The sequence below is a fragment of the Nicotiana tomentosiformis genome, chromosome 1 (assembly GCF_000390325.3).
Source record: "Nicotiana tomentosiformis chromosome 1, ASM39032v3, whole genome shotgun sequence".
Lineage (NCBI taxonomy): Eukaryota > Viridiplantae > Streptophyta > Magnoliopsida > Solanales > Solanaceae > Nicotiana > Nicotiana tomentosiformis.
In genome coordinates, this window is record NC_090812.1 from 157878740 (window position 1) to 157905875 (window position 27136).

General features: G+C 39.5%; 1 protein-coding gene across 3 annotated transcripts; it reads left to right on the forward strand.

Moving 5' to 3' along the window:
* The first annotated feature begins 13551 nt into the window (after window positions 1-13551).
* On the forward strand, window positions 13552-25355 carry LOC138904149 (putative disease resistance RPP13-like protein 1). 3 transcript variants are annotated; one of them, XR_011413384.1, is made up of 3 exons: window positions 13710-14110; window positions 23788-23875; window positions 25117-25355. XR_011413384.1 is itself a non-coding variant. In XM_070192654.1 (2 exons), the coding sequence occupies exon 2, from the start codon at window positions 13769-13771 to the stop codon at window positions 14189-14191; it is 423 nt and encodes a 140-aa protein (XP_070048755.1). In that variant the 5' UTR covers window positions 13552-13673; window positions 13760-13768; the 3' UTR covers window positions 14192-14206. The 3 variants fall into 3 exon arrangements, 2 of the variants coding, with proteins under 2 accessions (XP_070048755.1, XP_070048756.1); XM_070192654.1 differs by lacking the exons at window positions 23788-23875; window positions 25117-25355 and adding an exon at window positions 13552-13673 and having other exon boundaries at window positions 13760-14206; XM_070192655.1 differs by lacking the exon at window positions 23788-23875.
* Window positions 25356-27136: the final 1781 nt, after the last annotated feature.

Here is a 27136-nt window from a genome sequence, read left to right on the forward strand (position 1 = left end):
ACTAGGACACCACTTACCTCGATTTTCGATACTGCCAACTACAAGCAAAGTTTCTCGTCTTCTTTTGGAGTATGAAGCAGTGGTGGGCTCGATAGATATCGCTTCAATTCCTCTAATGCATGATGGCATTCCGGGGTCAAGGCAAAATCATTCTTCTTTTTGAGTAGAGAGAAAAATCTGTGACTTCGTTCTGACGACCTTGAAATAAATCAGCCTAAGGCAGCAATCCATCCCGTTAGCCTCTGCACGTCTTACACATTATCCATGATGGCGATGTCTTCGATAGCCTTGATTTTATTGGGGTTGATCTCGATCCCTTGATTCGATACCATGAAGCCGAGGAACATGCCCGAACCGACCCCGAAAGCACATTTCTCTTCATGTTGTATTTCCTTAAAATCTCGAATGTTTACTACAAATGAGGCAAATGATCCTCTGCGCGCAGGGACTTAACTAGCATGTCATCAATATAAACTTCTATTGATTTACCTATTTTTTCCTCGAACATTTTATTTACTAGGCGTTGGTAAGTAGCTCCTGCATTTTTTAGCCCGAAGGGCATCACATTATAATAATATGTTCCATGCTTTCTGACAAATGAAGTCTTTTCCCGGTCTTCCAGGTTCATTTAGATTTGATTATACCCATAATAGGCATCGAGAAAAGTAAGGACCTCGTGGCCGACTGTGGCATCGATTATGCGATCGATGTTGGGTAGTGGAAAAGAATCTTTGGGGCACGCCTTGTTTAAATCCTTATAATCTACACACATTCTAAGTTTGTTCCCTTTTTTAGGGACTACAACTACATTGGCTAACCATTCGGGATATTTCACCTCCCGACTGGACCCTATTTTAAGAAGTTTAGTTACCTCGTCCTTTATGAATGCGTGTTTTACCTCGGACTAGGGTCTTCTCTTTTGCTTCACCGATTTGAACCTAGGGTCCAGGGGTAGCCGATGCGTCATTATATCCGGTGGGATCCTTTTTATATATAAATGGTACCAAGCAAAACAATCTATGTTATCGATAAGAAATTGAATAAGCTTTTTCCTAAGTTCAGGGGTTAATCCCGTTCCCAGGTATACCTTTCGTTCGAGCAAATGCTCGATTAGAATGAATTGCTCCAATTCTTCAATCGTTGATTGGGTAGCGTCAGAATCATCAGGAACCACGAAGGATCGAGGGATCCTTTTATCATCATCCTCGTCAATCTTCTAATTTTCTGGTTGGGTTGAAGCTGACATCTGTGATTGTTATTTGACATCTCGTTCCCCTTTAGAGTCTGACCCCTTTGTTGACGAAGGTGAGGATATCGGAATTGCTTCTTCGACGGCAAACATTTCTCTCGCGGCCGGTTGTTCTCCATACACTGTTTTGACTCTTTTCGATGTTGAGAATTTAAGAACCTGGTGTAGGGTCGAAGGTATAACTCTCATGTTGTGGATCCATGGCCTTCCAAAAAGGGCATTGTACCTCATGTTGCCTTCGATTACGTGGAACTTCATTTCCTGGATGGTCCCGGCCACGTTTATCGGCAGAATTATCTCGCCCTTTGGTGGTTTCATAAGCCATATTGAATCCGTTAAGAACTAGGGTTGCGGGTACGACCTGGTCCTGTAGACCGAGCTGTTCTATAACCTTCGATCTAATAATGTTGGCTGAGCTACCTGGATCAATTAACACACGCTTAACTTTAGTTTTATTCATAAGTACGGATATTACCAGTGCATCGTTATGAGGTTGCATGACTCCTTCTGCATCTTTATCATTAAAGGACAAGGTTCCTATAGGTGCGTAATCCTGAGTTCGATGTCGCTTTTCTCTCATAACTGATGTCTTAGTGCGTTTAAGCACCGACCCTTGAGGGGTATCGACGTCGCCGATGATCATGTGGATGATGTGCTGTGGTTCATCCTGTTCATTTTGTTTGCCGAAATCCCTATTTTTGAAATGGTTTTTGGCCCTGTCGCTTAAACATTCTCGAAAGTGCCCTTTATTGAATAATCGGGCTACCTCCTCTCTTAGTCTCCTGCAATCTTCCATTCTGTGGCCATAGGTGCCATGATATTTGCACATTTGATTAGGATTCCTCTGGGAAGGATCAGTCTGCATGGGTCAAGGACATTTAGTGTCTTTGATGCATCCGATAGACGACACGATGGCAGATGCATCAATGGTGAAGTTATACTCCGATAAGCGTGGTGCTTCCTTAGGTCCGGTAGGCCTGTCGAACCCATTTCCGTTCATCAGCCCCTGAAACCCTTGACCTCGATCACTTTTGTTGCCTTGTCCGGGGTTACGTCTCAATTCATTGATTCTGTGGTTTCCACTATACGGTCGGTATCGGTCCCTGATCGGACCTTGTTCTCGATTAATATCCCTTCTAGCAGCGAGTTTAGACCCCAACTGATCGCCATCGACTCTAATTTTTTATTGGTACCAATTATGCACGTCTGCCCAAGTAATAGCTGGGTACTCGATCAGGTTATGCTTCAACCGCCATGAAGCCATCGAACTTCGTTCGTTCAAACCTTGAGTGAAAGCCTGAACAGCCCAATCGTCTGTGACTAGTGGCAGATCCATTCGTTCCATTTGAAAACGAGATACGAACTCCCTTAGCATCTCCTTATCCTTTTGTCTTACCTTGAACAGATCCGACTTCCTGGTCTCGACCTTTATGGCCCCAACATGTGCTTTTACGAAGGAATTTGCAAGCATAGCAAAAGAATCGATAGAATTAGATGGTAAATTGTGATACCATATTATTGCTCCATTTGACAGGGTTTCACCGAATTTCTTCAATAATATGTATTTGATTTCATCGTCCTCTAGGTCGTTCCCTTTGATGGCACATGTGTAAGAGGTGACATGTTCGTTGGAGTCGGTAGTTCCGTTATATTTAGGAATCTCGGGCATTAGGAATTTCTTTGGGATCGGTTTAGGAGTCGCGCTTAGGGAAATGGCTTTTTTACGAATTGTTTGGAATCTAAGCCCTTCAATATCAGTGGTTCCCCTGGATCTAATCAACCCTGGATTTATGTGTTTCCACCTTTTTGTCGTTTTCCTCGATCCTACTTTCACCTGATTCTATTCTTTTGGTCAGTTCTTCGAACATCTTAGCAATTTCGGGATTTGTCCCCGACTCTTGCTCATTTGACCTTACTATGGCTGGTTCCATTCTGTGGGCGATTTTTCGGAGTGGACTGGGCTCTTGCCTGCTCGGTATCTGGGTTTGACTCTGTAACTGAGCTACTGCTGCCTATTGAACTTGCAACATTTCAAAAATCATGCACAAGCTGACGCAGTTTTCTTCGACGTTATGGGTTATTCTCAGATCGAGTGCCACCATGAATGCTATTTTCAGGTTCAGAATATAGGTTTGCCTCAATGGCTACATGCGAATTAATGTCTAATGGCACTTCACCTCGAGCTTCAACGGCGTCGACAAGCAGCCTTTCGGTCCTGGGCGTCAAGTTGTTATTCTCACCTTGAAGACCAGCTTCGTTGTCGATAGGTAAGGCCATTTAATTGATAGCTCGGCGTTGCTAATCCGAAATCAAAGACGCTTCCGGAAACAAGAGTAAAATGGCGTGTTTTGCAAATTTGTACCAAGTAACCACTGTTATCCTTAGCTCCACGGTGGGCGCCAAACTGTTTACCCGAAAAACGGATAGAGTTAAATTTGTACGTAGTTCTAAGGGAATATGGTATAGCTTGACACTAATCGTAAGAGTAAAATGGAAATATCGAATATTGATTGCAAAGAATGAAAAATAAGCAAAGTTGGAAAGAAGATGATTTATGGATTAAGCAAGATGATTCAATCTATATAGCTAAAAAAAGGATAACTCTTCAATATAGGAGTGTATGATCTCTCAGTTACCATGTATGTAGAAACTTGGTCCTCTACAGAAATAATAACCAACCCATTTATAGTGGAGGGATCCTACTTTAGATACAATTAAAAATACATAGTGGGAGATCCATAATAAATCAGCTTTTTCAAAATTCCTGCCGGGATTCTCTCCCCTAGTGCGGTTTCCACGGCTCTTGTCTATGAGCTCGATATTGACTCGAGCTCGATATCGACTCGAGCTCTCTATCTTAACTCGATTCTGATTCGGAGCCTTGTATTGATTCGGGGACAGTGTTGGTCGGTCTCTGCCTCGTAAGCTCGATAACTTTATCATAGTTCGATTTGGATTCGAGCTCAATAATGATGTCGAGCTCGACATTGATCGGTCCCTATGGCTCGAAGCTTGATGACCTGATTTCGGACCTCAACCTGGTCTTCGATTCAATGCATTACCATTTCGACCAGTTCGTACGAAGGACTAACCGTTTTTTACCGTATATAGAAATGTTTGTTAAAGATATAACGTTAATCAGATTCAACATTTGCAAGAACTCATAATCAAAAATACTTGTGAATACTGAATTACTGAAATAGTATTTATTCCCAAACGGATGAGTTCGAAACCCCAGATCATTATTGTTGAATTTTAAAAAAGCATCTTTCTTAGCGGTGTGAATCATTTTTGAGAGAATCACATCGTGTTATGATATGAAGTTTGCGAATTCAACCCCTTACTTGATCATTCCTAGCCTAGCTAAACAAGAGTCTCAAATTCAAGCCCAGAGTATAGAAAATATTATGGTAGGGTGCACTCCCCATTTTATAGTCTTGCACAACGCAAACTAGAATAAGTCGGATCTAAAAGTGGGTATCGGACATTCTCCATAATCAAAAATATTGGTTTAAGTCATTCTTATTTCTAAAGTACTAATATTTAAATAAAATTGTATATCGTCCACCTAAATGTATTTGCGAATATGAGTAAAACTTCTATTAATTTTCATATTGCGCATACATTGGTGTTTACCTCAAAATTGAATAACAATTGAATTTGTACGCGGTTTAAAGGATACATAATATAATTTAACACGAATAATTAAAGAATAATAGATAAATGAACTAACGATGAAAAAAATAATCAAACCACTCGCAATGTTAAGGACATGACTGATCTTGGATTGCATAATGAGCTCGTCCTCGATTGTGCCCTCAATTTTGTAACAGTCCAGCCCGCTAGGAAAAATGATATTATCCGCTTTGGGCCTGGGCCCTCATGGGTTTAAAACGCGTCCCTAGGGTCTAAAATTTTTTAACTTATATACCCAACATCACTCTTGTGTTTTGCCGATGTGAGACTCTGTCTAAAGTCTGAGGTGTTACATACACCCCCTATTATGGACTCAACGTCCTCGCTGAGGTTTGCCCCATCGCATGGTTTGCCCCGCCTAACCGGGATTTGCCTAAACTCAGTTGAACTCTAACTCACCATCGGCAAGGCTGACACAAGAGTGACTCTGATATACCATCTCTAACAACCCAACCCGCTAGTGATATTGTCTGCTCTAGGCTTGGACCCTCACGGGTTTAAAATGTGTCACTAGGGTCTAATGCTTGTTAACTTTTATTGCCTTAGAATGCATGTTAAATTGTGTCAAATTAAAGGAAAACTTCCCATTTATATAGTATGAGAGTTTCAGCCCTAGTATAAGTCTAAAAAGGTAAAAATCTTCCTTTCCGCTAATTGTTTATCGATAATTGATATCGAGTGTGATTAGCATCGTGACATTCGATTGAGAGAGGGTATCACGGGCCTCTATCTATCATGCATAACCGTTCATCGTGTCTCCCTAGGTCTAGAACTCACACTCGACTCGAGCGCGTCGCTTTTTACCATGTCCGATGTCGGATATACCATGTATTCTTCTGGAGTCTCGATACAAAAGGCCTTTGACCACGACTACAATCTCCCGGTTATGTGCTCCCCCTTCGTTCTCTCATCGAGGTAGACATTGCCCCAATTTTACTCATACACAAATAGTCCCCTCGTTTTTCGGAGAGTAGATTTATCGAAACGACGGGAAGCGATAAATGACCACCGCTTTCTTCTTTCGTACGCCACGACCAAGTTGTTGGGTCAACGAAAGCGTCATATCAGTCACGTCGTTCTGACTTCGGACACAACGTATTTTAGAGAAACTCTAAGGACTCGTTTGGCCATAGATTTTGCGAAAATAAACTTGGGTTTTATTTGACAAACACATGTTTGGCCATAGATTTTGCCTACATTTTGGCCAAATCCCAAATCCCAAAACCATCTCAATAGCTGGTTTTGGGCCAAAATATCACAATTATATTTTTTAAAAATTTCCCCAAACTTTTGTATTTTATAAAAGAGCCCACCATTTATTATTTTGTAATGATGTTGCTTCGTCTTCTCGGTCATCTGATAGTGTATCATGTAGTTCATGATAAAAATAATAATTTTGTATCAAATTTATTTATGGTCATGGCTATGGTTTGCGAATGGTACTGTTGAATATTTGTGATAGTTATAGAACTTGTCGGTATAAGTCATGTTTCATGTTTTTCCAAACCAAACTTCACCCAAAACAAATGTCCAAACACATTTTCATCTTCAAATCAAACTTCACCCAAATCAGATTTTTCAGAATAAATTTGGGAATCTATTGCCAAACGCTAGCTAAGAGTTGATTCCTAGCCTAGCTTAACAAGAGTTTCAAATCCAAGCCCGAAGTATAGAAAAACTTATGATAAGGTGCACTTCCCTTTTTTATAGTCTTGCACAACGCGAACCAGAATTAGTTGGATCCTAAAGCGGGTACCGGTCACCGGGTGGATAAAGTAAAAACCCACAAACCTTCTCCAAAAGCAAAAATATTGGTTTAAGTCAATCTTATTTCTAATGTACTAATATTCTTTTTTTTTAAAAATCGTATATCGTCCACCTAAATGTATTTGTGAATATGAGTAAAACTTCTATTAATTTCCATATTTCATGCTCCTACATTGGCGCATAAATTTTTAATGTCAAAGTGAGATGTCTTGCATCTACTAATGTTCTATACAGATTGTTCAAACAGAGATATTTCCCTTTCATCCTTGTCCTTACTTAACCATTAAAAAGAGAATGTATAATCAAACTCTAGGATGGCTAAGGATAATCACATTCTGTAGTTGTTTTGGTTTATTTATAAATTAATTTGTTAAAATGTTACAATATGAATAATTTGCCTACTAGAGTATCAGGGTTTGCCCTTTTGATTGCGATTATAGAAATTGTGAATAAGTTTCTTTTGAAATGTTTGTCCCACATAAGGTACAGGATCTAAAAAAATACATTTGATGGATGTCCGAGCATTGAGAAAGTAGGACGCTTTCATTGGAGAAAGGCCATGCGGAGATACCATATATGATCAATAAATCTCCGATTGTGAAATCGTATCAAAGCTCTATGGCTAACATGTGCTCTTTGGACTTTTCAAGATCCATAGTTAACTTACCCACTTTGGACTTTTAAAACTTAGCAAACTGAAACATCTTGGTAGCCAAATGAAGGAAAATAACTGATACCCCATTGGTAGTGATGAGCGAGAGCTGATCAATACCTCATTTTATTGGTTCATAAGTGAACAATATTACAAGTAACATTACATGTCGTAGTACTTCCATAGTACATAGTTCCTAATCTATTCTCAAAAGTGCGCATACTGCTCTGATGCCCCGGGACACAACATAAAAAAGTGTTGGCATCTGAAAAGAGCAGTCTAGAAGCTTATTGATGCAGGTGACATTACCGTGCAAAATCCAGTCGCAATAGATACTAGCCAAAGTCCTTTGTCTGTTCATAATGAGATGCATATAGTGGGTATGATTTTTGTTGAAAAGGAATATGAGAACTCTTCTGAGCTCCTTGGAGGGCCACTTGCCGTAAAGTTTTCAGTGCTATCAGTCTCGGTTCTAGAAGTTGATCTTAAGAATGTGTCGGCAAAAGGGACCCAAAAACTATTCGATGAGGTCAATGTGATTGAAATTGGTAATGGTCTTGGTAATATTGATGTGGAACTCAGTGACTAAGATGCCGAGCTTGGTAATTGGAAAGACATTCCTTTCTTGGCTAGCTAGGAAGGAGTTTTGGTGGTTTATTTTGTTGTCATTTCTGTTTATCCGGGTTATTTCAGGGTTACAATCCGGATATTGTCTTGTAACTCAAACCCTTTTATCCTTTTGTTTTTCCTAGTTCGTTTAGTTGTAGTAACTCATCTAGTGTTATCTAGGATTGTTCCAGGGTTGTAACCCAAGTTTATTTTGCTTGTTTTTGTTGTTCACACTTTTTCACCATCAGTTTAATGTAATCTCCGTTTTCTATTATTTCTTGTCCGTTTTGTTTAGTTCTTTTTTTTTTCTTTTTATAAGTCTTTCCATGCTGACTCTAGTGACATGACATTCATGCGTAATTCTCAGCCTGGTCTTAAAAGTTAGTCTAATCATGAAACAATGAAACAAGGTTTGAAGATGACACGAACATTTGAGGGAAATAAGAAAAGATTTGGACATTTTGAGATCATTTAAAGCCCTAATTGTGTGAAACTGGGGCAGATAGTTTGGGAAGTTAATAGGATGACAAGAATTTGTTACAAGAGAGTGCGTCCCAGACAGTTGAAGCAAGCAACTCTGAGTTCAAGTGTACCTCAAGTTACAAGATAAAGCCAAGGGAGATTGTCCCAAACTGATGGAAGGTGTCCATTGCGAAGAAGAAATCACCCAACGAGAGTTTTGTACTTGACAAGGCATTAAAACGATGGAGAGCATATCTGTGATATCAATGTCGATGCTGCAAAAGAAATGTTGTGCATAATCTTCATTTTTCCTCCTCAAGTTGCATGTGTTGTACTTGGCATTTTCATAGATTGGGAGACCCTCTTTCAACTACCCAAACACTTTATACCCGTCGGTACCCTTTTGAGCTTATGCTAATTTCTTTGACCTCCCCTCTTTTGGAATCAAGTTACAGTAGTAAAAAAAAAATCCATGTCCCCATAGGTTTGTTTTAGAAAGTTCATTCCAAAAGAAAAATTCAAAAAAAGGATTAAAAAAAAGAAAAGGAGGAAAAAGAAAGAAAAAGAAAAATAGCAACAAGAAAAAGTATTCTTTTGAACTACGTTCGACCTGATTCTTGTCACCACAAGATACGTAGGCAGCCTTACGGTTCGGACGCACCAAATAAAATATTTTATAATCCCACGAAGTCAAGAGCGGGCAGTTTTCTTAGAAATTCCATTTCAAAAAAAAAAATCAAATTATCTTGTTTAGAAATTGGGGCAAAGTTTAAAATGGATTCCAAAAGTTGTAAATAAATTAACCCTGTTCTTTTAATTATTTTGAGCCTTCATGATATTCTTTCTTTCTAACCTCTTCCAAAAGCCATGTTACAGTCCAAAAAAAGACATCTCAGATAATCTTTGAGAGTGCCGAGATAGACATGCTAGGAGCATATGATGTTTGTAATATGGTCAATGCCTTGCCATCTGCAGAATAGGAGAAGATAAGAAGAAAAGAACAATATGAGAGAGTCTTATTGATGAAAACCCTCACGAGCACCATAAGACGACGGTGAGTTGAGAGAAAGAGCAAAATGAGAGAGTCTTGATGGTGAAAACCCTTCGGGCACTACAAGTCGAATAAGGATCGTGAATCAAACAGGATAATTAGAGCATTGAAGCCCAGTTTCACGACTTAGAGGTACAACAAGATTTGAAGATCAGACTTGCGTGACAGATCATGCCACTTAATCCAAAATGCATGTCATGGTCATTAGAGTTGGTATCTACATTTGATAGGCATCTACTTGGTAATTTTCTTGTTAGATGTCATCTTTTTCCATTGTCCCTTTTCTCTGTTTTTCTTGCTTTGTTAAATCCTCTTGAGTCTGTTTTGTCAGAACAAGTGAGAAATGACTTCAAAATTCTCTACCAGCTTTCCGATTTCACAAAGTGGTGTTTTGGCTAGCACATCAAAGTGGCATAAGTCAGAAAAGAGCAGTATGCGCACTGAGTTGGCGACAATTGACGTGCTTCGGGATTCATGTGAAATTTAAAGGTTGGGTAAATGTCAATTCATGAGCACAATGCAAGAGATAGAAGGTATTGATTCTGAACGGATCAGCGGTGTTTTCTGTGGCAAGGGTTGGCAAATAAAGTGGTTAGTCAATAACAATCAAGGTCTTCCAAGTTGAAATCAAAGTTATCATGCCAAGTGTAGGAGCAATCACCCTCACGATCAAGGCCACAAACCAACCACCATGTTTTAAACTCACAAGTTTTCTTTGTTTGAAACAAGGACGAAGACTATGCCCAAATCAAAGCTCGAAAGCTTGAAACTTTCGGGTGTCGTGCCCAGATTTTGTCAGCACAAAGGCTGTTTGAGAAGGTTTATACCTTTTAGACATCATCCATAGTTGAAAAGAACCGTACCTCCTAGGCAATATCCCTAGTCGGAAGAGTCTTTAGCTTTCTTTGAGTTCAGGGGTCCCGCCTGAAAAATAGGGTCAGTCTTTAATTCTCTTAAGTTGTTAATCTTAGTTTTTCCTTTAGTTCAGGGGACCTGCCTGGAAAATAGGGTCAGTTTTTAGTTCTTAGTTGTTAATCTTTAGCGCTCCTTAAGTTCATGAGTCCCACCTGGAAAATAGGGTCAGTTTTTATTCTAGTCAAGCTCAGTTTATAGTTTTCCTTAGGCTCAATCTCACATCTAGGAGACGCACTTCCTAGTTTGCGTTTTTCAGTTTATAGGAGACGCACTTCCTGGTTTAGGTAGTTTGAGTTTATCTTTAGGAGACACACTTCCTAGTTTGAGTCATTCAAGTGTCACCCCTAGGAGATGCACTTCCTAGTTTGGGGCATTCAGGTTTTATTTTTAGTAGACGCATTAGTGTCAAAATTTTCTTGGTTTTACTCACATGAAATGCACATCCTAGTCAAGTCTCTAGTTTTAGTCTCATCATTTCATCCTTCATCATCGCATAGGTGATTTACAACTTTGCTAACAACTCACGAATCTTCCTAGTGCAAAGTGGGGCAGAAAATTTTGTTTGTTTTGTTTGTTTTGATTGCAGGCACCCACTTGGAGAACGAGGGTCAATATTTCAGAAATCAATTTTAAGTTCAAATCAGAGAACCATCAGGACCCCACCTGAAGAACAGGATCAACTTTTAATTTTCAAGTTCAAGAGGCATCAGGAGCCCGCCTGAAGAACAGGGTCAACTTTCAATTTCTAAAATTCAAGTTAAAGAGGCATCAGGAGCCCGCCTGAAGAACAAGGTCAATTTTTAATTTTCAAGAGGCATCAGGAGCCCACCTGAAGAATTGGGTCAACTTTCAATTTTTAAATTCAAGTTAAAGAGGCATCAGGAGCCTGCTTGAAGAACAGGGTCAACTTTCAAGTTCAAGTTAGAGAGGTATCAGGAGCCCACCTGAAGAACGGTGTCAACTTTCAATTTTCAAGTTCAAGTTAGAGAGGCATCAGGAGCCCGCCTGAAGAACAGGGTCAACTTTCAATTTCCCGTTCAATTTAGAGAGGCATCAGGAGCCCGCCTGAAGAACATGGTCAACTTTCAATTTTCAAGTTCAAGTTAGAGAGGCATCAGGAGCCCTCCTGAAGAATAGGGTCAACTTTCAATTTTCATGTTCAAGTTAGAGAGGCATCAGGAGCCCGCCTGAATAATAGGGTCAACTTTCAGTTTTCAAGTTCAAGTCAAAGACAACAGGATCCCTCCTGAAGAATAGGGGTAACCTCCAGTCTTTTCAATTCAAATCAGAAGTAGCGCGAGCCGCCTGAAGAACAAGATTTGCAAGTTCAAGTTTATTTCAAGTGCATGTAAATCATATGAGGGTTGATTCTTATAGTAAGCATAGGATATGATCACTAAACCACAGTTATCCTTAGCATAAGTAAGTGATCAAATATACTAACATCAGATCAGAGGATAACAAGACTATCTGACATCAAAACCTAATAGCAATAGCAAAGCAGTAAAGCTAAGTAAGAAATGTATCGCAAGACCTATGTCATATTTGTACTATGGTAAAACACTATTGCTCAATAGAGCAGCATGAATAAATTCAATGCACCTACTTTTTTGAAAGATCAACAATGATGTTTTACTTCAACCATGTCTCATTTAACATAAGAAACCTCAATCCCGAGCAGCCAAGTTACTTGTATCCAACAAAAACAAGTAAAGAGATAGAAAGATGCAATGACGTGGAGAATATTTCCAATCAAAAATATTAGAGAGAGAATCTTCACCCGAAGTTTACAGATAAACTTCTCTTTTTAGTTCAATCTTTCATTGCAAAATAAAGGACACTTATATAAACTAACACAGGTAAGTGCAACTTTTTATGCCTCATATACATAGGATATGATTGGAATTTCTTTTGTTATTTGGTATGAGATATATACTATATTTGACTTTTAGGTTATCAATATATCTTAATTGTAAATCATATGAGGGTTGATTCTTATAGTAAGCATACACATTTCAGTTTTTTCACATTAATTAAAGTCCTCTTACTCTTAAATATTTGAAAAGAATCAGGCACAACCTGTCATTCCTGACCATATTGTCGTGAATCTTAGAACTTTAATTGTAATTTCATCTTCATGCTTAATGTTTTCACTATTAAAAATATATTAAACAGTAAGAAAAGGTAATTTCGTTTTTGAAAACCTAGGAATGAAGAATGTTTTTATAAGAAATATTTTACTATTTTAATGAACTTTTTCAGCATGAAAACAAAGATGCTTAAAGAGAAAAAGAAAAAGATTGAAAAAGAGAAAAAAATAAACATATTAATCCTTGTCCTTTTCTCTTTTTATGACGGTCGACTATACAAGACAAAACAAACGTAGTAATAATAATGAATGGTCAGAAATTATCTACGGAAGAGAAAATGTTTACTCTCGAACTTTTCAAAAATATCGTTAGTTGCATGCGGGATCCTCCAAAAGTAATGAATTTTTGAAGGATTCGACACGGTGCGGTAGCATTTTGGAGAATCCGCAACGTAAATTTTGTCTATAACACACAACTAGTATACCATACTTCTTTATATTATCTAAAAATTAATACGTAAAATAATATTTTCTGCAAAGATTATTTCAAAATAAAGTAATATTTGTTTAAGACACCTAAGGTTTTTAATCCTTATGGGCAAAAAATCTCATACTAGAACTGCTAATGTGCTTCTTCTTTTCTCAAGCTCTAATAATTTCTAAAACATGATATTAAGGAATTTAAAGATTTAGCTGTATTTTTCAATTGATTTTCTCAAGCTATGCTGAAACTGTCACTAATAAAATTAGCTACCACATATAATGGATCAATAATTTTTTGAGATTAAAGTTAAAGCCACCCTTAATTATTTTCCTACCATTGTTTACAACTTCAAAGAGGATATTGCAAAAAAATCATTTACAACCTCACAGAAACTTGAACTTAGAAATTTCCATAATTTCTAAAACATTTTCATGATATGAGCAACAGGCATACCTAACACATACCCAGCAATTTACATCATTTCCTCTCTGTCCTCTCTTGCCTCAATTATTCAATGAATAGTTAATTCCATTACGAAGTCTTTGTCTTTTTGTTGGTTAAAAAGTCTTGCTTTTTGAAAAGAAAGAAAGAGAGAGATATAAGGTCTTCTAAGAAGAACAAGTTACGTTTGCTAAAGCACGGACACAGCTAGCATATACTCTGAGCATTCTTTTTCATATTACTCTTAAGATTGAACTGGTAAAACTAAGACTATTTTTAAGATTGAAATATTAATCCTCTCCAAGTTCTTAATCATTTTGTGATTTTCTTGTTTTTCTTTGCAGCTTTCAGAAATGGAGATTGGCTTAGCAGTTGGAGGTGCATTTCTATCTTCAGCTTTAAATGTTCTCTTTGATAGGCTTGCTCCTCAGGGTGAGCTGCTCAAGATGTTTCAGAGGCAAAAGCATGATTTTCAACTCTTAAAGAAGCTGAGGCTGACTTTGCTTGGTCTTCAAGCTGTGCTAAGTGATGCAGAGAATAAGCAGACATCAAATCGATACGTCAACCAGTGGCTTAATGAACTTCAGGATGCTGTGGACAGTGCTGAAAACTTAATGGAGGAAATCAATTATGAAGTTCTGAGAGTTAAGGTGGAAAGTCAGCATCAAAATCATGCAGAAACAAGCAATCAGCAAGTAAGTGACCTCAACTTGTGCTTGAGTGATGAATTTTTTCTTAGCATGGGATGGGACAGTTGGAAGAATCCAAAAAGGTAGCAACTGTTCCCATGTATTTTCAAGGTGATGCAAAACTCTAGTGGCGAGTCAAATACAAAGCCATGAGGGCCGGCGAAGATACTCTCCAAACATGGTCAGAACTGAAGGTCGCCATACGCCTGAAATTCTTCCCCGAAAATGTGGAATACAATGCACGGAGAAAGTTGCGTGAACTCCGCCACACCAGGTCGATGCGGGACTACGTGCGTGAATTCTCCACACTCATGCTAAACATATGGGATATGGGAGACAAAGACAAACTGTTCGCATTCATAGAAGGTTTGAATCCTCAGGCTCGTATGGAGATGCAAAGACAACGGGTAGATACCCTGCCCAAGGCTATTCAAGCTGCAGAGTGCCTTGGGGATTATCAGTTGGAAACTCAGAAGGATAGGCCCCAGCCGCCTGTCCGAGGGGGATACAATGGGAGCTCACCTAGCAATGGTGGTCCCAATAGAAACAGAGGAGATCGAGGTGCATCCAAATCCAAGGCTCCTTCCTCAAGTAGTACTAGTGCTGCATCAGTCAACAACAATCAGGGAAGAAAGCCCCCTTTCAGAATGCTGTCATTGCGGCGGGGAACATTGGAACAATCAATGTCCCAATACACAGATTAATGCTCACCAGATTGTTGAAAATGAGTCAGATACCGATGACTCAGACGGTCCCGAACAAGTAGGTGCCTTCAATGCATTTGTCAGCTCCATTCATGATACCTTGGCGGCAATCGGTGCCGGTAACCCCAAGAAGAACGCATGCCCAATCGTCAAGAAATGGAAAGGAAAGGCGGACGAGAGGCCTCCCACAAAACAAAAGAGGACCTTAATGTTCGTTGACATGAAAGTAAACGGCAGACCTATTCGGGTATTGATAGACATGGGTGCTAGCCACAACTACCTAGCCTCAACTCAGGTGCTACGCCTCGGTCTAGCAGTGCAAAACTACAAGGGTCGTGTCAAGGCTATCAACTCTTCATCTCAGAAAGTGAGTGGAATAGCCAAAGAAGTGCCAATGAAGCTTGGCCCATACAAGGGAATATTCAACCTACACATAGCTATCATCGATGACTTCGAACTGATAGTGGGATTGGAATTCCTCAGGCAGACCAACACCATCCCGGTACCATATGCCAACATGCTCCTAATGATGGGAGACAACGGGGCCAAACCCCGCACCATACCGTGCATACCCATGAAGATGGCTGCTGGAAACATCACAACCATGCAGTTAAAGGAGGGAACCAACAGACTTGAACCTACGGTTCTAGCTGCCCTCAATATCATCAAACAAACATCAGATCATAGGCGTCCAACAGCTCATGGCGCCCCTCATTGTGTGAAGACTTGTCAAGCATTCCAAAAGGACAAGTCGGATCACTCAGCACAAGCGGGACTCTTGGAGCCGCTACCTATCCCACAGAGACCTTGGGAAAGCATTTCCCTGAATTTCATCACAGGATTACCCAAGGTCGGAAATCATGCAACCATCATGGTGGTAGTAGACCAATTTTCCAAGTATTCTACCTTCATCGCATCCCCACAGAACATATCGGAGAAGATACAGCTCGGCACTTCTTCTCTCATGTTGTTAAATATTGGGGTATGCCCAGCAACATCATTAGTGACTACGACCCACGCTTCACTAGCAAATTTTGGACCCAACTTTTCAGTTGCCTCAGATCCAAATTGAGTTACAACTCAAACCATCATCATCAGCAAACATATGATCAAACAGACCAGTTCAATGACAGGCTGGAGGAATATCTCCGCCAATTTGCAACCGGGTCACAAACACATTGGGTGAAGCTTCTAGATGCTGCTCAGCTGTGTTTCAATTCAAAAAAGTGCACCCATACAAACAAAAGTGCTTTTGAAATTGTTACCAGACAGCAACCGCTACTCCCACAGAATGTGAATGCACCAAACATGCCAACATCTTATAGAGCCGTTAGTTTCTCGATAGAATGGGAGCAAACTTTGAAGATAGTGCATAGCTATCTTGTCAAAGCCCAAGACAGGGCAACGAGGTATGCTAAACAAAACCTTTGCTTTGCCCGACATCAAGCAGGGGACAAAGTGATGGTAAGAACCCCGGGGCGGAACTTGGTTGCAAAGAGGACCCAAGATCCTCGCCTATTGCAAAAATACATCGGACCCTTTCTCATTGAAAGGCGCATCGGGAAATCCACATACTAGCTGAACACACCAGCCTAGTGGAAAGTCCATCCAGTCTTCCATGTCAGCCGCCTTTCAGAAATATATGAAAGATCATTTAGAAAGCCACCTCACAACACGAGGGGAACAGACCTTCCAACCAGCAAGAGCCTAATCAATCATCATCATCCTGCAAGTAAGGCTCCGAGGACGTTGCCAACTCATGTGGGGGAGAATGCCATGGGCTGCTTTCCATCATCGACCCATGACCCTTTGGACGCGCCCCGTGGTGTCCCGGCAAGCCTCCCAACGCTTAGCGCCACAGTCGACCCCGTGGTCTCGGCAGCGCCAAGTGACAAGCGCGTATGCGCCTCTGTCGCCTCACCGATAATCAGTGCCAGTGGCTGGCGAATGCAATCAGCGCCGTGCGCACAAACCATCATGTTGCCAACAGCGCCGCACACACAGATAGTGCCCCGCGCGCAGACCCAATGCCAAGCACCAACGCCTAGCCGCTGGCAGATCCAAATAGTGCCGCGCGCACCAACAACAATGCGCGCGCAGACCCTAATGCTCAAGACAAAGTTGCTGCCATCGGACTTGCTTCCATAGAAGACTAAGTCCTTTTCATTGTAATTATAGAGTAGTTTTATTTCATTCATTTTCAGTGTGCTTCTACAGCTTTCTTAGGTCAACTCATGTAACTTTGGTTTATTTTTTTAAGCATTATTAAGGGGGACCAAAGCATTGAAACATTCAAGCATTCAAACAATTCTTTGTACTGGTGTCTCTCCCTCCCGACACCGCATTGCATCTTGTAATAGCTTTCATCGTCAATTGCTCATTTTTCGTTGCTCAATTGCTCACGACATTGGTTTTCCCGTACGGCACTGACAATCTAGTCTAGCGTACGGAGAGGAGCTCAGTTGGCGCATAGCAACCGCACTGACATTAGTTGCTTAGCCTTACGTCGCCCTTCCAAGGAATTTCAGGAAGGCGCCGCGTAACAATACTAATGGTATTATTTTTTGTGGTTAATTTATGCTTCTTTTGGAATGTATTGCTTCTACACTGTTCGAGTAGCATGTCACCAGAATGATTTTTGTTGGATAAGATGAGGTCATTGGACCTAGTATGGATAGTATCGTAATTGATTACAACAAAGTTGGAAGGATAATATTAGAAGTCGGCTTAGAAATCGGCTATAGTTCTTGTCGAAGGAGGGAGAGTTCCATGACTTGTTGGTCTGATAAGTAGTTATGAGTTTCTGTGTGTTTCTTTCATCATTGGCAGTGTACAAAGGTTCATAACAAGATTTTAGTTGATATGAGGTTTGTTACTGGTGTCGAGTTGGTTATCGAGCAGCTATTGCGGTCGGAAGTTATCGCTATGAGTATTTGAGTTATCGCTATCGAGCAGCTCTTAGGTTTTGGCGGAATACGTAGCTTGGTTGAGTTAGAGGGATCCAGTCCTGACGGTTTGGTTAAGTGCAAATGGATGTCGGAGAGTTCTGGATGGTTTCTACCATGATTTGATATGTATATTTCCTACTAATATGTGGGACATGTTACGTATTATGATTTCTTTAGGATGAAACCAAATGGAAAGGTCTTGGCTAATCGAGTATGTAGTTTCTTGCGACTCGGAGTAGGTTTTGAGATTTTTGTATCTTTCATATGATGGCATAATGGGTGCGGCATGTTGTGTAGTATTGAGAAATTGCAGGTGCAAGGTCACAATTTGGTTTTGAAGTGAAGCTCATGAAATTCGTAGGTAGCATAGACAGTTTCAGATGACCAAGTAATGATGTTACTATTTGGTATGGCTTGATGAGGGTATACATTTCGGGAAGGGCAATGTGTTTGATTTATGGAAACTTCATTGGTTCGACGACACTCTCCTGGTTGATCGACTGCTGATGTTCAAGTTTTGCCTTGTAGCACAGATGAATTTTTTTGAAGTATTCCTCGTGGGATGATCGTGTGTGAGAGATGTGTTAGACATTCGGGAGGTGGAGATGGGATCATATATGGTGATTCGTTTGTTCTATGGATTTGAAGACTAGGAGCTCTCAAGAACATATTGTATCATGGTTGTGGACTGTGAAGTCATGGCCGAAGCTAGCCAGATGATAGTATATGTTATGATTCAGTCATTGTGGAACATCATGGCATTATTTATCTATTTGTGGGTGACTAGAGCTGATTTGGGGTCCATTGGTAGGCCCAATTAGGGTGTGTATTATACGCTGAGTCTAATTGGTTGGCTCTATACTGCTATTGACGAGGGATGTGCCATTCGATTGTTGTTGAGCTTATTCGTGTTCTGAAATGATCTGTGGGTTACTCTTCTATGCTATGAAGAGTTGTGAATTATGGGTTATAAGCACACATGGTGCGGTTCTATTGGGTCATTATAACGGAATTTGAGCGAGATGAGTATTAGAGTATTGCATGATTGATGGCGTATTGGTTATGTTCTTTTAGCATTTGTATGGCACTGTGTCATTTTCCTCTCCATGGTTATGGTAATGCACTTTGAGTACTTGATGTCGAATTACGCGTAGTTATTGATTTTGAGCAGGGTGGCTTGAGGTATATGCCATGGATCAGTGTTTGGATGGGGCACGCATTGCAGCGATATTATGTTGAGGTATAAAATTGCGTTAGATTCGTATGATGGTCCTACGAGGTGTGATGGATTTTCAGTATTTCGTTGTGGTAGTACTTGTTAAGCTTGCGAGATAGTTCTATCGTTTTAGTCATTCTTTTTCATGATTTGAGTACATTTGGATTGTTGCTTATTGCTGCACGGATTGCACGAGTTGTCGCTTTAGATTGTGTTGATGTAGCATGTCACCAGAATGATTTTTGTTGGATAAGATGAGGTCATTGGACCTAGTATGGATAGTATTGTAATTGATTACAACAAAGTTGGAAGGATAATATTAGAAGTCGGCTTAGAAATCAGCTATAGTTCTTGTCGAAGGAGGGAGAGTTCCATGACTTGTTGGTCTGATAAGTGGTTATGAGTTTCTGGGTGTTTCTTTCATCATTGGAGGTGTACAAAGGATCATAACAAGATTTTAGTTGATATGAGGTTCGTTACTGGTGTCGAGTTGGTTAGCGAGCAACTATTGCGGTCGGAAGTTATCGCTATGAGTATTTGAGTTATGTGGTATATCATGTGATTGTGTCATGGTCATGGTTATGGCTTGATATAACTTGTTCAGACTTATACAATGTGTATATGCGAAGTTCGGGTCTTGTAGTAATTCCGGATGTTGGAAATTCGATACTGTGGTTTACAGACTAAGGATGGAGTAATGATATTCAGTTGTATGGTGTGGTCGGGCCTAGTTGAAATAGGGTGACGTGGGATCAGCCCCGAATATGTGCATGGTAAAATTATATGGCGGTTTGATGGCCTTGGGAACAACTATTGGCACGTTCGATGACGAACATATGTTTAAGTAGGGGAGAATGTAACGACCCGAACAGTCATTTTCATTTGCAGGAAATTCTCTTCAGAGTAAGTATTTGAGTTATGGTACTTTTGGGATACACAAAGAGGAAATTCAGCGGCTTATGAGCCTTAGGGTAATGTGGATTATGCTAGGGTCTCGCATGGTAAATTTTGATCGAGGATTGTGGTATTATGGCGAGGAGAAGAATCAATTTGAAGGTAATTCAGAAGGAACTTGGAGAAATAGGACAACTTGGTAGTAGGTTGGATTAGCGTGGTAATGGGTAAGATCGGTTCTTGGGTGCTTATGATGTGGTGAATTTATAGACGTGATACGTGGCTATCCTCTTGGGTTTTGGTAGCCTGCGTAGCTTGGTTGAGTTAGAGGGATTCAGTCCTGACGGTTTGGTTAAGTGCAAATGGATTTCGGAGAGTTCTGGATGGTTTCTACCATGATTTAATATGTATATTTCCTATTGATGTGTGGGGCATGTTGAGTATTATGATTTCTTTAGTATGAAACCAAATAAAAAGGTCTTGGCTAATCGAGTATGTAGTTGCTTGTGAATCGGAGTGGGTTTTGAGATTTTCGTATCTTTCATATGATGGCATAATAGGTGTGGCATGTTGTGTAGTATTGAGAAATTGCAGGTGCAAGGTCACAATTTGGTTTTAAAGAGAAGGTCATGAAATTCGTAGGCGGCATGGACGGTTTCAGATGACGAGGTAATGATGTTACTATTTGGTATGGCTTGATGAGAGTATACATTTCGGGAAGGGCAATGTGTTTGATTTATGGAAACTTTATTGGTTCTGCGACACTCTCCTGGTTGATCGACTGTTGATGTTCAAGTTTTTCCTTGTGGCAAAGATGAATGTTTTTGAAGTATTCCTCGTTGGATGATCGAGTATGAGAGATGTGTTAGATATTAGGGAGGTGGAGATGGGATCAGATATGGTGATTCATTTGTTCTATGGATTTGAAGACTGGGAGTTCTCAAGAGCAGATTGTATCATGGTTATGGAGTGAAGTCGTGGCCGAGGCTAGCCAGATGATAGTATGTGTTATGATTTAGCCATTGTGGAACATCATGGGGATATTTATCTATTTGTGGGTGACTAGAACTGATTTGGGGTCTATTGGTAGGCCCAATTAGGATGTGTATTCTATGCTGAGTCGTATTGGTCGGCTCCATACTGCTATTGCTGAGGGATGTTCCATTCGGTTGTTGTTGAGCTTATTCGTGTTCTGAAATGATCTGTGGGTTACTCTTCTATGCTACGAGGAGTTGTGAATTATGGGTTATAAGCACACATGGTGCGGTTCTATTGGGTCATTATAACAGAATTTGAGCGAGATGAGTATTAGAGTATTGCATGATTGATGGCGTATTGGTTATGTTCTTTTAGCATTTGTATGGCACTGTGTCATTTTCCTCTCCATGGTTATGGTAATGCACTTTGAGTACTTGATGTCGAATTGCGTGTAGTTATTGATTTTGAGCAGGGTGGCTTGAGGTATATGCCATGGATCAGTGTTTGGATGGGGCACGCATTGCAGCGATATTATGTTGAGGTATAAAATTGCGTTAGATTCGTATGATGGTTCTACGAGGTGTGATGGATTTTCAGTATTTCGTTGTGGTAGTACTTGTTAAGCTTGCGAGACAGTTCTATCGTTTTAGTCATTCTTTTTCATGATTTGAGTACATTTGGGTCATTCTATTGGGTCATTATAACGGAATTTGAGCGAGATGAGTATTAGAGTATTGCATGATTGATGGCGTATTGGTTTTGTTCTTTTAGCATTTGTATGGTACTGTGTCATTTTCCTCTCCCTGGTTATGGTAATGCACTTTGAGTACTTGATGTCGAATTGCGTGTAGTTATTGATTTTGAGCAGGTGGCTTGAGGTATATGCCATGGATCAGTGTTTGGATGGGGCACGTATTGCAGCGATATTATGTTGAGGTATGAACCTGTGTTAGATTCATATGATGGTCCTACGGGGTGTGATGGATTTTCAGTATTTCATTGTGGTAGTACTTGTTAAGCTTGCGAGACAGTTCTCTCATCTGAGTCATTTTTTCATGATTTGAGTACATTTGGATTGTTGCTTATTGCTGCACGGATTGCACGAGTTGTCGCTTTAGATTGTGTTGATATAACATGTCACCAGAATGATTTTTGTTGGATAAGATGAGGTCATTGGACCTAGTATGGATAGTATCGTAATTGATTACAACAAAGTTGGAAGGATAATATTAGAATTCGGCTTAGAAATCGGATATAGTTCTTGTCGAAGGAGGGAGAGTTCCGTGACTTGTTGGTCTGATAAGTGGTTATGAGTTTCTGTGTGTTTCTTTCATCATTGGCAATGTACAAAAGTTCAGAATAAGATTTTAGTTGATATGAGGTTCGTTACCGGTGTCGAGTTGGTTATCGAGCCGCTATTGCGGTCGAAAGTTATCGCTATGAGTATTTGAGTTGTGTGGTATATCCTGTGATTGTGTCATGGGTCATGGTTATGGCTAGATACAGCTTGTTCAGACTTATACAGTGTGTATATGCGAAGTTCGGGTCTTGTAGTAATTCTGGATGTTGGAAATTGGATACGGTGGTTTATAGACTAAGGATGGAGTAATGATATTCAATTGTGTGGTGTGGTCGGGCCTAGTTGAAATAGGGTGATGTGGGAATAGCCCCGATTATGTGCATGGTAAAGTTATACGAGGGTTTGATGGCCTTGGGAACAACTCTTGGTACGTTCGAGGACGAACGTATGTTTAAGTTGGGGAGAATGTAACGACCCGAACGATCGTTTTGAGCATTTGCACTTCGCTCTGTATTTTGGGGGAACGAGTAGTTCCGTATGATGTATTAGGACTTGTGTGCAAAATTTGAGTTCATTCCAAGTTGATTTGATATGTTTCGGCACGAGTTTTTGGAAGTCAAAAGTTCGAAAGTTCATTAAGTTTGATTTGAGGTGTGTTTCATCGTTTCGATATTGTTATGCGTTATTTGAGGCCTAGAGTAAGTCCGTGTTATGTTATGGGACTTGTTGGTATATTCGTACGGGGTCCCGAGGGGCTCGGGGTGAGTTTTGGGTAGAATTAGATTGTGTTGCGCTCGTTTTTCTTATGTTTCGAAGTCGTTTCTTTAAACATAAATGGTACCACATTGAACAAATGAGCTCCTATTTCTGTTTTGGTTGAAGCAATAGATCCGTATCGTAATTACGGATCCGTAGCAAAGAGAATCATCGAATATGGACATCGTATGAGGATTTCATGGTCATTTTGCTAAGAATTGGGTTGCCAGATTTTTCAGATTAATTACGAAATTGCTGTTGACTTCGTATTTAAAAATCTACACTATTTCCAAATATTGAAACCAACATATCTCCTTCATTATAAGGTCAAATGGAGTGATTCAAAAGCTTATCTTGGCTGAATTTCACAAGGAATCCATTGGAGGCATCAAAAGCAAGTTTTGGGATTATTTGGCAGCAAAATGAGGCAGAAGAGCTGGGCAAAAGTACTTAATATCGAAGGTGTGTTCATTTGGTCATATTTTGAGTTGGGGATCTCGGATTTGGACAATTTTTGGAGGAGACATTTACCATATGGATTGGGGTAAGTGTTCTATACTTGAATTTAGTTATATTTCATGAATCAATCTTCGTTTTTAGCATTTGATTGATGATTTCAAAGTGAAATTTGGGGGTTTTGTCTAAAATTTTATAAAGTAAAATTTTGAGTTTTGAACAACGATTCGGAGTCGGATTTGAGTGAAAATAGTATGGTTGGACTCGTAATTGAATGGGTTATCGGAGTTTATGAGTTTTGTCGGGTTCCGAGGTACGGGCCCGGATTGGGCTTTTTGGCCGATTTTGGGCTTTTGATTAAAGATTCGACCTTTTTCGATTGAGATTGGTTTATTTAGCATTGTTTGATGTATTTGATTTGTTTTGGTTAGTTTCGAGCCGTTCGGATGTCGTAACGCGCGGGATGACATTTTTGGAGCATCGCTTGGCTTGCTCGATATTGAAATTGGCTTGTTCGAGGTAAGTAACTCTTATAAACTTAGTGTTGAGGGTATGAACCCCCACAATATGAGTTAAGTTATTGGTATTAAGGTGATGCACATACTAGGTGACGGGCGTGTGGCGTGCACCCTGTGAATTGGGACTCTGAGGATCCCATGCCACTGTATATTGCCCCTATCTTGTTGTTATCTGTGTCTCTACCATGTGATATAGTAATTAAGATGTCATCCGTGTTAGATATCATGTTTAGACTTATGCCGATACTTTTTGGACCCACTGAGGTTATTTCTGCTGTGGAATTATATGCTTTCATTATTTTATATACTCAGTCATACACACTCATATGCATATCATATCTCAGTCTCTGTTGTTATTCATTCTGATGTTTATTTATGGAATCAGGATGCACGTCGTAGCATATTTATTTATGGGATTGGGGTGCACGCAACAACATGTTTATTTTTGGGAGCGGGCTGCACGCCGCAATATGTTTGATATAGGCCGTGGGCCTCATTGATTTATGCCATGATTGGCTTGATATAACGCTTGGGTTGTAGGAGCCCCTCCGGAGTCTATACACACCCCGAGTGAGCGCAGGTACCTACCGAGTGATGATTGCCCGAGGGACTGTATTTGAGTGATATTTGCCCAAGGGGCTGTATACGAGTGATGTTTGCCCGAGGGACTGTATATGAGTAATTGGGAGGACTGAGTGACTGAGAAGACTGAGTGAATTGATGATCTAAGAGCTTGCATATGGTTTTATCACTGAGTTGCATCGCATTTGATATGCACATTTGACATACATGCATAGAAATACATTTTTCCTCTTGTTATATAGTATGATGTCATTCATGACTTTTTACACACATTGGTATGTGAGTACAGAGAGGTGTTTTTACACTTGATATTTGGAAAGAAAATGAAACTTCTTACTTATTGTTGAAAGGATTTTGAGAAACATCACAGTTTCCAGACTTACTTGTATTTTTGGCATTTTCGGCAAAAGAACTGAGTTTCACTAAAATATTTGAAAAGCATACCTATTTTTCTGAAATTGTGAGCGGGTTGAGCCCCTTTTACTTCTGAGATACCTCTTTACTGCTTGTGCTATGCTGATGTGAACTGTTGTAAAATACCGGTATGAGACCTGACCTTGTGATAACACGTCACTGCTTTCAACCTAAGGCTAGGTTTGTTACTTACTCAGTACATGGGGTCGGTTGTACTGATACTACACTTCTGCATATTGCGTGCAGATGTTGGCTGTTGTTATTGTTGTTTTCAGTGGTTGCTGGATTTGAAGACATACCTACATTCCTGTTGCAGCTGCCTCTTTTGTTCGGGGTAGCCTTAGATTATAAAGCTCTGTTTATGTACTTTTCAGATAAACTATATATTTATTTCATTTTCGCTTTGTAAACTCTATTCTTAGAAGCTCATAATTTGTACTATCAGTCTTTGGGAAATGTTTAAAAATTTAGATAATTCCTTTGTTTGATTGTGTTATTACTATTATTGGAATTGGACAGTTATTAGTTGGCTTACCTTGCGGATTGAGTTAGGTGCCATCACGACTAGCGAATTTAGGGTAATGACAGAAAAAGGGGGACAACATGAGGAAAAGGGGGATCTTTTGAACAAAGAAGGAAAAAGAGCCACCTGATAAGGAGAAAATGGAGCAACTAGGAAATGTTTCTTGGACGGTAGCTTCACCGCGTATTTCCTTCTTTTTTTTTCATTTTGTTTCCTTTATATCAAACTACCAAACCACCTTCTTTAAAAAAAAAAGGGGGGAGATGGAGAAAAATCGGCTGAACATCCATATAGTAAGCTGAAATTCAGAGCTTAGTGAAACTTTTTGAGAACAAAAATCTCTCATAAAATACAAACAGTTCTTGACTTGGTTGCGCTTTTCTCTCCCTCGAGCTTTGTGGAGTTTTAAGTTTTATTGTAGGTTAATTTTCTGGTTCGCTTTGGGTCTTGACTTGCTGTTGGTTGATGTTGCTGGTTGAGATTGTTGTCCACTTTGAATCAAAGTTTTGCATTTGTTTTAGCTTCTGCTTCTAGGTACTTTTTCAGTCTCTTTCCTTTAATTAGTGTAAACTTTTATTTGACTGAATGAAGACATGAAAAATGTTTGATGTATTTTAACTGCTTCGCCACGTTTGTCTGATCCTTTTTATTTGTTGTTTATGTATGAACGGAGAAGTCTCGACTCCATGATTCGGTGTTTATTAGTCTGTCAAGCTAAGAGTATTGAGTTATGAGATTGGTTTGTGTTAGTAATTTATTACTGTCATAAATGCTTAAAGAATTAATTTATTGAGTCTTAGACATCATGTTTGTCCTTGTACATAAAAATTGAAAATCAATGCTATATGGTCAAAGTGAATAGATTTACGGGACTAGGAGTGATCATTCTGTTTGAGCCATTGGATCATTTATTTGGAAATTAAAGTTAGTGAATAATTTAGTTATTTTTCGTTTTCTTTGTTTTTTTAGTCATTCTTAGTAATTTTCTTTCTCAATGAATAACATATGGATATTAATGATGGCCAAATTAAGTCCAGCATCCCGGAACAGATAGCATAGTGGCTGGCTCCTTTTTCACATACTAATTTAGTCTAATAAGTTCAATAAGTGTTTTTTTACTTGATAAATTAAATCACCTTTTAATATAAAATGCGCTAGGCAAATTTTCGGCGCGGATATGAGTATATAATTTTCTTCAAATGTCTCGCTCATACTTGTTGCATTTTTAATGATATAAATAGTAATAATAAGTTAATCCTTGTTATATAATAGATTATACCAGATAACCCGAATTAATTTTAATAAAAGTATTGACATGCTTTAATTAACTTCGTGTAGGCTGGTGCGAGAACTAAGGTGTCGGGATACTCGTCTTGGTGTAAAGTGTAAGCTAGGGTGAGGGATGCTTGTCCTAGTTTGAGATTAATAAAGTCATCAACAATAAAAGCGGACATAGGCAAAACATGAAAAACAAATAAAGCACAGTTTATCCAAAATTAATTCAAGCCAATTTTAGTCAATAAACGCGACCGTTCTAGAACTAGGGGACTCGGGACATGCCTTACACCTTCTCCTCGATCAACAAAATTCTTTACCCGGAGCACCCCAAAAAAAAGTGACTTGGAACACCCAAAAGCTCAATTTCAAGTGGCAGACTCTGTAAATAAAATAATCATTATTCAAGTTTGTCACTTTAATTGGAAAAACTTTTTTAGCCTTTATTCATAACATACATATATATCT

Bases quoted from the DNA above. Each gene is read 5' to 3' on its own strand.
- LOC138904149 (XM_070192654.1), top strand. From the start codon at position 13,769: ATGGAGATTGGCTTAGCAGTTGGAGGTGCATTTCTATCTTCAGCTTTA.